Below are 11,167 nucleotides of genomic sequence, written 5' to 3' on the forward strand. Positions count from 1 at the left end.
TTTTAGTGTACAGAGAATGCACACACAAAAAGCGCCAAATCATGTAAAACGTTCTGTGCGCCTATATTGTGGTTCAATACCGCTCGCTTTTCAAATACATTCAAAATTATATCGGGTTCGTAAAAAAAGCGCCAAATCGAGTGCGCTTCGATAATATGGAATCGCTTCTAATACCAAAAGTCACGCATAACTCGCAGGTGAATTCACGCTCATTACACCGACAACAATAAACACGGATTTATTACCATACCCCTAAGCGGATACATGCATAACAGGCACCAGGTGAAAACCAATAACTCACACCCTTGCACCTGGACTTCGACCGACTTGACATCAATTTGACCTGCTCCTAAAGGCTCCTAACAAAATGGCCGCGAGATTCTTCATTCTATACTACTCACTTTGCATTTTGCAGGCTACCTTTCCCACTTGCTATAGCGTCAGATCGCCACTGATTAATGATTTTATCGTTAGCTTGCACATAATATAGTCAAATAATCACATATGCAATTTAAGATACAAATATTTACTCATTACTGAGATACGTAAGTTTTAAAAGTGTTTCGTTAGAAAAGTCACCAAGTGTAGTAAAACGCGTTATACAAATGTGAATGTTATTCCATTTTAATTTCAATTTCATCACTCTAGGTGAATTTCGGAACAAGAAAACATAACATTAATTAAGGAAAAACAATATGGCCTAATGAATAATCAGGAGCGCAACGGCTCAATGGGAATGTTGCAGGCCGGTCAGTTATTAAGACGTGTAAATTTAGGCGTTTTACTTTTCACATTGTTATTATTTTACGTTGTACGAGTTTGCGAATTCAACTTTTGAAGTGACGTTTTTAATTAGTTAAGTTTTATATGTTGTTGTTTTTTAATTACAATTAAATTTTCAGGAATTATCAGATATGTGTTGAATTATTCTTGGCCCAAATTTCAACACAATCCGTTAAAAAATAAGGGAGCTACATTGATATGATTAAGTGATGCGTTAGACAAGTCTCCAAGTGTATATCTGAACGTATAGCCAGTTGATCAACTGAGCATTTATCTGAGCATAAATCCTGTATATATTGTGTAAACATATGTATATCTAAACGTATAGCCGTAGATCTGGTGAGCATTTGAATTTTGAACGTATAGCCTGTAGATCTTGTGAACATTTGTATATCTGAACGTATAGCCTGTAGATCTAGTGCACGTTTGTATATCTGATTGTGAAGCCATTTGATCTAGTTAACATTTGTATATCTGAACGTAAAGCCTGTAGATCTAGTGAGCATTTGTATATCTGAACATAAAGCCTGAAAATGTACTGAACATTTGTATATCTGAACGTATAGCCGTTGTATATCTGAACGTATATCCTTTAAATCTAATGAACATCTAATGAACAATCTAATGAAAGTGTAAACTTTCAGTCCATAGCAAATAAAAAAGCTGAATTATATGCCTTATTAGATAATCATAAACCGGATATTGTTGTAGGTACGGAATACTGGTTGACCTAAGATCATAAAGACTATGAAATTTTCCCGAAGTCTTTAGGTTACACCCCCTTTAGAGAAGACCGAAGCAGTGTGTATCAGAGTTTATTTACAGGTCCTACCGACCTCTTCTCGAGGTCTTTGAGGTCCGACCTGTGAGACCGAAGCAGTGTGTGTATTTGAGATTTATTTACAGGTCGTCCAGCGTCTTCTCGACTACAGATGTATCGACCTGCCCCTGTGACCTTTCAGGGGAGAAAATAAGGGCATATTATACATCATAGCACGATGGCCAATGAGACCTTAATGTGACTAGATGCTTTTTTTTTTAATGGATTATGTTGTGGTTTGCCTTTTATCGAAATGGTTTTTGCAGTATTCCTATTATCTCTAGATTAGCATTATCCTTATTGGCATTAATGTTAATTCCTTATAGTTTGTGTGTGGTTTTTGTGCTCTCCGCCCCAAGAGGTGTTAGTGGGGGTTCGAGCGGGATACAGAGGGCGCCCCGATTCCAGAGGCGCCCCTGGTTCTTTTAAGTGCCCGGTGTACATCACCGATACACTGCACCCCCGTTAAACGTCCCTCGCGGAGTACTAGAGACCGAAGCAGCAAAGGTTTAGGAGTTTTTATAGACCAGTTGACGAGTGACGTCACGCGCACCTGCAAAGTTTAGACTCCGCCCACTGGTTGGCAAAAAGAGGTGGAATTCATATAAGCGCATACAGAGAAGGTTGACAACATAATCGTTTTTAATGATAATCATGCACATATCAAATATAATTTTACTAATTATGTCTATATAAAACATTAGCATGCAAGGGAATGCATCTTTGGAACGGTTATATTGTTGCTATTTTTCGTTTTTACTCACAATTAACGAACTCGGGAGTGGAACAAACATCTAAGAGCTCGATATGTGGTTACCACAAAAATGTCTCTATTTGGCACTTCTTCGCGACCATTTTTAGTTTTAAAAAAATCTCAGAAATTGAAATTCTTTCAGAATAAATTAAATTTAATGAACGAAAACAAATAAGGATAAAAACAACCAACCAATAGGTCTATTATCTGTACGCAACACAGGGTAACTGATTTTAACCTTTATGTCTGAAAAAACTTACCTTGTTACACATTAAATTAATTCCCTTGACTAATGTAATTGTTTTATTTAATTGTTCACACTAATTTTGACACTTTTAGTTGCGGCTTTTATATCCCGGTGTTTAATTGCACCTCTGTTCATCACAAACCGATTATCTCGTTATGATACTGTCCAGACAATTACAAAGAAAACATGGTGTCATAAAGTAAAACCCAGGGACCTAAACTGGGGTCCCTGAATAAACCACATGTGGCAGACGAGTGTCTTGTAATTAAACACAAGTTACGATACCTCCATGTCATCTCTTGGCACATTGAGCAGTCATTTAAGTCAAATTTTAAAGCTAAAATACTGAACAGTTGCTTCAATAAAATATTTTAACATTTAAAAAATGAAGACATTTGTCGGAAACGGATTAACAGGAGCTATATATATATTAGGCATTTTAATCATAATAATACATAGTTTAATAACTATACATTTACAATATTGTGCATATTTACTGCTACGCAACTTGTAAGGTATTTAACGGGTACCGGCAAAATTAAGTAAACTCAGCTATTACGTGTAAAGCATGTACATTATTACTGCAGTGTAAGAAACACCATCATGAACAAAAGCAATCACAATAGGGTAAAACATAATTGCGTTAAATAAATCTAATATATGCATTCATCATAAAATGCGATATTTTTTATCACTCCCTATTACTAGTAAAGAGATTTCAATATACATGCAAAGACAGTTCAATTTGCATAATATGCAGGGTTTTTCCGTTTGTATGCTAAATTGTGTTAATATTGTCATTTAATGTTAAAGAAAATCACCACAATATTTAAAAATTGTAATGTATTACGCTTTTTAGGGCTTTGTTTTATATTAAATGCACATCTGACACTATCGATCGCTGATGAAAAATAACACTATCCACACCACTTACAATTATAATGAAATTAATACATTTTTATTATTGTTGAAATATAATTTATTTAATTCTTACTATCAGAAAGAATACGGCTAATTTATTGTTTTGTTTTGTGGATTTGTCAGTATTAAGTCTTCCGATCACGTTTACTCTAGCTATGCTTATAACTACTTCGTATTTTTATAACTAGGAAATTTGATTTGTGTATATACATCTATTTGGTGCTAAATATGATGTATTTGCACTATATTTTAAGAGTTTTAATGTTTATTTCGGTCTTATTACCAATTTATTGACTAAACAAGAGCGCAGCAAACATTTCAAATAGGTCCGATATCGGCCCGATATTTATTTCAATATCGGCCCGACATCGGTAATTACTTCGGCACGAGACCGGGAGTGCAACACAGCGCAATGTTGGCCCGACATCGGTATGTATATCGGCCCGATATCGGTAATTACATCGGCCCGAGATCGGGAGTGCAACACGGCTCGATGTTGGCCCGACATTGGTATGTATGTCGGCGATACCTTCTTGAGCCAGCATGGTGCCTCAATTGTTTTTAATTGTTGTTGGAAGTGTTGAGGGCCTACCATTAAAACAGTTTCTTTATTAATGAAAGAACATTTTCTTCAAACAACATTTTATTTTTACATTCTTTTCAACCAAACTGGAACACAGTATTTGCTAATTATACTACTGTCTTGAAACTGAAAATAAGTGAAAATAATAAACTGATTTATTACTAATTCCAACATTTTGATTCTAATGGTGTAAACTTTATTAATATATACATTGACTAACAACAAATGTAAAAGAAATTATTTAAACAGACTCTATAGTTCTACAGGTACAGAAACTGAAAAAGTAACATATTGAAACAAAATGTTAAATGACCAAATTACTTGAGTATTGTATTTTGGTAATAGAATATTCAGCAAATGAAAATAAAATTGAGAATTATGAAAAAACGAATGTACCCAACAGGCATAATGGATACATGGAAAATTACCAAACATACTTGTATAAATGGTTCATATCACCCATATTATCAAAACTGGTCTATATACCCTGGCAATTAATAAAATTACCATTTCTTTAAACTGGATAGCGTACGATACCCATACAATAGTAACAATTAAGACTAGTCAGCAAAATACAACATAGTAGTCATACGATACACAAAAATAGTAACAAGTAAGACTAGTCAGCAAAATACAACATAGTCGTCAAACGTTACACAAAAAATAGTAGCAAGTACGACTAGTCAGCAAAATACAACATAGTAGTCATATGATACACACAAAATAGCAACATAGAAGACCAGTCAGCAAAATACAACATAGTAGTCATATGATACACACAAAATAGCAACAAAGAAGACCAGTCAGCAAAGTACAACATAGTAGTCATACGATACACAAAACATAGTAACAAATAGGACTAGTCAGCAAAATACAACAGTGAAGTCATACGATACACATAAAAGTAACAAGTAAGACTAGTCAGCAAAGTACAACATAGTAGTCATACGATACACAAAACATGGTTACAAATAAGACTAGTCAGCAAAATACAACAATTAAGTCATACGATACACAAAAAATAGTAACAAGACTAGTCAGCATAATACAACATACTAGTCATACGCTACACACAAAATTGTAACAAGTAAATTCAGCAAATTGCTATCCAGCAACAACAAAAACAACAACATAGTATTGGTACTTTTAACCATTCCCCAGTCCCTGTCTGGCCTCAATTATTTGTAATTGTTGTTGGTATTATTAAGGGCCTACCATTTAACCAGTTCCTTAAAATAAATGATAGACAAATTTCCTTTAAACAAAGTTTTATTTTAACATTCCATTCCACCAAACTGGAACAATTAAAGTATTTGTTAATAACTAACTAACTTAACTGAAAATGTAAAACAATATGCTTATGTATTACTCATTCCAACATTATTATTCTAAAGGTGTAAAACATATTTATATACATGTATACCAAAGCTAACAAATGGAAAACAAATTATGTAAAAAGTCTATATAATTCTACTGGTACAGCAACTAAAAATTTAACATTTTAAAACAAACTGTTTAATGACAAAGCGACTGAGTTTTCTTTAAAAAAAAAGACAAATTAAAATGATTATAACACGAATATATTGAAAAGTAACACATACAAAATTTAAGCTCATTAGGTAATAAAGGCTAAAAATAATAATAATAAAAACACTGTTTCCATCATTATGCATAAAAGTTGTGTAAAATGAGTAATTACAAGTTCAAAGAGACCTTTACATAATAAATGATTCCAGTGGAAGACTTATTTCACAGTTTAAACAAACGAGTTATAATAAATTGCGACGCTTCATCACGTTTCTTGTCAGCCCTTGCTTTTCTGCCACCGTCACGAGGCTGTTTGAAACCATTCCCTGCACTCAATTTCAACTTCTGCAGCATTTCAAGGAACCCATGACAGCTTCTGAAAATGGTTATGCAATGTAGGCTCATATTATTAGGATATTCATTCTATGTTCAAACAGGGTTGCAAGAATTAACGATACTGGGCAGTTTAACCAATGACATTTCTTAACACTTTTTACATTACAATGAAGACTATTTCTGAAAAAAAAATGAAACAAATTAAGCCGGATGTAATTTTGTATACATAAATATTTTGAACTGTGACCAAGTCTTTTTACACATACTGTTAAAATCATTAATGTGATTTAATTTTAAATCTTAAATTGTTTAAAGGCCGTCAAGTACAATATTTTTCCGCGACGTCGCACGTTTACGTTTCACCATTTGACGTCATACATTTTTAAAAGAAACATCATTTGCGAGGTCCGTTAAATGAGGAACACCATATTCGGTATTTATAATATGTATTTTCAATGAATTTATGCTATTTAATAACTATTGTATACTATATTAAGATGTACCTAACTAAAATAATTATTAAGAACTTCGGTATTTATTGAAAATGTTTCAAATTGTCATTTTATGAAACCTTTTATTCTAACGAGTGTATGCTTTTATATTATAGTTTGAATAGCATACCTGTTTTACTATAATCTTATTATTCATTTTACTTTTATTGTACATTTATTGTAGAGAATCGTCATGTTAATCGTCAATGCTTGTCGTTAATCCATATCGTCATTATAGTTGAAGGAAATAAAAGCAGAAACAGAGACGCATTCTTGATTACTTAGTTATTCCTACGGCGTCCTCGCAACAATTCTCGAATACATCCCGGTTCAAGGAGGAAGTTAAGAAGACATAATAAGAAGAAACATAATAAGAAGAAATATGTCTACTACCTGTACATCTGATCACCTGAAGCGGGTGAGAGCGGGATATCAGTTAACGAAAATATACAGACAATTAGAAGAGCAAATGCTGTCAAGGGAAAACTCGGAGACAGTAAAAGAGCTATATGAAAAGCTTAAAGAGCTTTTCGAAACATTTAAAAAGTCACACATGGACTGTCTGGACAATTATCACTCTGCTGATGAGATCGAGTCGTATGAGCAGAGTTATTGTGCTTGTAAAGAAAACTTCAACGAATTCCAGGAGAGATACATCCAGTGGACAACTGACGAAGTATCGCCTGAAGAACGATGTTCTGTGGTGACAAGTGCAAGCTCATCATCTTCGACATCGCGAGTGCAGTTGGCTAGGGCAAAGTTGAAGAAGTTGAAAGCAAGGAACACATTAAAACAACTGACAGAAAGACAAGCTATAAAGTGCGCTAAAATTGAACTCGAAAACAAAAGACTGTTTTTAGAGCAGCAGTCGGAAATAGAAGACGCTGAGATTGAAGAGCAAGTGTGGCGTGAGGTCGTTGATGAAGAAAATGCCTCCGTCAATGTAGACATGACGAAACAAGCCGCTAACACCCAAAGTCACTCTGCAAATTCCGGTTCAACCGGAAACGACGAGTTCACAAAAATCACTTCCGGTGTACCATGTGTGGACACGGAGAGACTTTTCAGCCGAGCTATGAAGGAACCTGGTGAAGATCCGGTGCGGAGATCGAGACAAGCGGAGGGCTTGGGGAGAACTTCCGACCACGAGCAAAATGACTTCCGTTTAGCGTATAACTTCCCGCACACAGCAACCTTCACGACAAGGGAAGCCGACGGTGCATGTCGATCATCCGGTAGAGCGCGCCGCGACTTCAGGTCTGGGACAGAGGTGCCAGTTGCAGCAACAGAAAGTGTGGTAACGAACATTGACATGACTTTTCAAAGGTTAGCAAGTGCTTTACACGATGGTTTTAGTTTACCAAAGCCGGAACTGTTCAACTTTAGTGGTAAGCCAATTGATTACAGTAAATTTGTTGAGAACTTTGATACGAACATCGAAAGTAGAGTATTAGATGATCGTTTACGATTAAGCTACTTGATTCAGTATTGTGAGGGTGAGGCAAAGCTATGTATTGAGGACTGTGTATTGTTAGATCATAGCGAAGGCTATAAAAGAGCAAGATCAATCTTACATTCACGGTATGGCCGCCCTAATTTAATTGCTAGCTCGTACATCGATAAATTAGTACAATTTAGCCATCCGATATTGATGCCCTGTTACAATTATCATTAGAAATGCAAAAGTGTGAAATAACGTTGTCTCAGCTTGGCTTTGGAAACTGATATTGACAATTCAGAAAATCTCAAACAAATTGTTAGGAGATTACCAATGCATATGCGCACCAAATGGGTTGATGTAGCGCACCCAAGGTTACGCAGGCGCAATTAATTTCCTTCTTTATTACATATAAAATAGTTGAAGTTCGATATCAATTTTTAGCTTTTTTTACCATGATCAAGCGCATACCCACTACATCATCATACATCATTGGAAAGATTAATGCATAATCTTTAAAAAAAAAAGGCATGTCATTAAATTCTATGTGTGCTAACTCAAAATATTTACCTTAGAATAGGCACACCGATTTTGACAGCTGTGCAGACAACCGTTTTGGGCTCAAATAGTATTACCTACTTTCAAAGACGGGAACCATCAACACAAAAAGTAGAGCACAAAAATGGCTTTTTTTTCTTATTGCTTACACATATACCTTCAAGTTGATACCCAAACTAACCATTTGCAATGTATTTTACAATTCTTAGGCAGCATGCACTCAACAATGTGTGCTAAGTATCAAACTGACTGCATGTAAACCTAAAAACAGGAGTTCCGGTTTGGGGTTATGTGACCTTTAAGAGAACCCAACCCCTTCAAATTCGAATTAAAGGCACTTTTCCCACAGGTGGTATCTGTTTTGAGAAATATCACAAAGTTCCGGTACAATGACACACAGATTTATTCATAATAGTTGCCATTGAAAGCGCCATGCGTAACAGCGTTTCGCGTCAAGAATTAAGGTAGAAAAGCCAAACTTGGTTATATCATACATGCAGCACTTAGACTCCATACAAGGCATCACTTTTGATTCTAATAGGAAAAGCTGATGTAACATATGACTTAATAAGTGAACAAAATCATCAATGGCAATATTTATGCATCAAAGCAGGTTTTGAACCAGATTCGAACAAACTTGTTTAATTTTTTTTGGCACATTTAGGTAAAATCCATGTAGAAGCAGCATTTCTAATGTCATTTGACCCAACAAAAGGGCTTGCTTGCATGAAAAAACAACACACTTGACTTCCTTAATAAAAAAGTCATCGTCAGACATGAGCTTTAAGTCTTTTGTCACACCTGGACCTATGATTCCTCGGCTCGAGTTCCGTCTTGGACAGGCTCCGAAAAGTGTCAGTCTGGCCCGGGTAATCTGAAAAAACAAAAAGGTTTTTTGCGCACATTTACCCATAACGGTGCAAACTAATGTAAGTTAGATACAATTAGAGTAAGCTTTCAATCATATTTGTTGCTTTATTTGCTGCAAATGAATAATTCACCACGCCGGCATCACATTGTCTGACACACTGGCAAAGTTATCGCCACAAAATGTGGTTTAAGAGCTGCAGTAAATGTAAAACACCCAATTTTCCTAATTTTGGTGACAAAAGTGTGCCAGGATATAAACAAAATCATTTTACAACAGATTTAATTGAAATTAACGGCGTACTAACCTGCAAAGACACCGATCCTCTCGACACGACTGGGCGAGTGTTGAGGGCCGTCTCCAAATCAGTCATGCTGTACAGTTTTTGATGGCCTGTCACTTCAGCCGGACTTGTAAACCAATTGGACGACAGTTCAGGCAGAGCTAAAGACCCATTTCGACACCGCCTACAAATGCACACTTAGGTTTACGCATAATATTGAGGTCACTTAAATACAGATTCCCTGGTGTTTTTCACACAGGGTCTATCACAACAACATTCTTCCAGGAAAGAAAGCATAATACTATTAGCATTTTTGTGTTTTTGCTGAATACTTGATTTTACTTAAACCCTGCAAGATATCCAAACATGAAAATAAGGCAAAGTAGTGTTATTCTGAGTAGATCTGCCTGACGAGGTTGAAGGTGAAGGCCGATAGCAGTGTCGGTCCAAACTTGGCAGGCATTTTTAACAGTAAAAGGCTCAAAAAGTAAACAATAATAATACATACAGATGAAGTAAACACATGCATAAAGTTCATTATTGAGATTGATGCAAATTAATGTCAAAATGTCACTGAAAAACAATACAGAGTGTTTAAGTAGTCTTAGAATATGTCTCCGGAACAGGTTTCGGTGTGATTTTCCAGCATGACCCCCCTTATGACCCCAAGTGCAACAGCCCAATTGCAAACAGCCCTAATTTGGGTCAAATGACATCTGGCAGTTATGTTTTGCAATACAGAGAGTTTTTGATGGTCAATTGTCAAAATTCTGGCAGACGACAAATAATGCTGGATGTGCTTAAAGGTTACGCATGCGCAATTAATTTCCTTCTTTATTACATATAAAATAGTTGAAGTTCGATATCAATTTTTACCATGATCAAGCGCATACCCACTATATCATCATACATCATTGGAAAGATAAATGCATACTCTTTAAAAAAAATGCATGTCATTAAATTCTATGTGTGCTAACTAAAAAATATTTACCTTAGAATAGGCACACCGATTTTGACAGCTGTGCAGACAACCTTTTTGGGCTCAAATAGTATGACCTACTTTCAAAGCCGGGAACCATCAACACAAAAAGTAGAGCAAAAAATGGCTTTTTTTCTTATTGCTTACAAATATACCTTCAAGTTGATACCAAAACTAACCATTTGCAATGTATTTTACAATTCCTAGGCAGTATGCACTCAATAATGTGTGCTAAGTATCAAACTGACTGCATGTAAACCTAAAAACAGGAGTTCCGGTTTGGGGTTATGTGACCTCAATAAGTGAGTCCGGTAGAGAGCCTCGTTTTAATGACATATCAATATGTAGCCGTGAAAACACGTGCTGCTAGTTCTATGTATGGCGTTGAACTGATTAAGGAAAATACCCGTAGTTAAGGGGTAGTACAGTCTGTTTCAAGATATGATCATTCTGTGCGAAACAAAAATGAAGTCACTTCACTTGCTGCAAGTAGCCAAAAATCTACAGAACCTGTCCGATTGTGTAGTTGTTGCTCAGGTGATTAATCAAATATGTCTTTTTGCACCAAATTTATTAATT

The 11,167-nt window shown here is 35.5% G+C and overlaps 1 protein-coding gene and 1 long non-coding RNA gene across 3 annotated transcripts; one reads left to right on the forward strand and one right to left on the reverse strand.

Moving 5' to 3' along the window:
• Positions 1-4,124: 4,124 nt before the first annotated feature.
• On the reverse strand, positions 4,125-10,588 carry LOC127844022 (uncharacterized). The gene is made up of 3 exons (XR_008032518.1): positions 9,634-10,588; positions 9,260-9,332; positions 4,125-6,011 (listed from the first exon to the last, which is right to left on the reverse strand). It is a non-coding gene; the product is annotated as an uncharacterized LOC127844022 (long non-coding RNA).
• LOC127843992 (uncharacterized) lies at positions 6,350-8,331 on the forward strand. Of its 2 annotated transcripts, none has more exons than XM_052373943.1 (2): positions 6,350-6,404; positions 6,701-8,331. In XM_052373943.1, the coding sequence occupies exon 2, from the start codon at positions 6,845-6,847 to the stop codon at positions 8,135-8,137; it is 1,293 nt and encodes a 430-aa protein (XP_052229903.1). In that variant the 5' UTR covers positions 6,350-6,404; positions 6,701-6,844; the 3' UTR covers positions 8,138-8,331. The 2 variants fall into 2 exon arrangements, with proteins under 2 accessions (XP_052229903.1, XP_052229904.1); XM_052373944.1 differs by having other exon boundaries at positions 6,366-6,404; positions 6,647-8,331.
• Positions 10,589-11,167: the final 579 nt, after the last annotated feature.

This window comes from Dreissena polymorpha, chromosome 9 (assembly GCF_020536995.1).
Source record: "Dreissena polymorpha isolate Duluth1 chromosome 9, UMN_Dpol_1.0, whole genome shotgun sequence".
In the NCBI taxonomy this organism is placed as follows: domain Eukaryota; kingdom Metazoa; phylum Mollusca; class Bivalvia; order Myida; family Dreissenidae; genus Dreissena; species Dreissena polymorpha.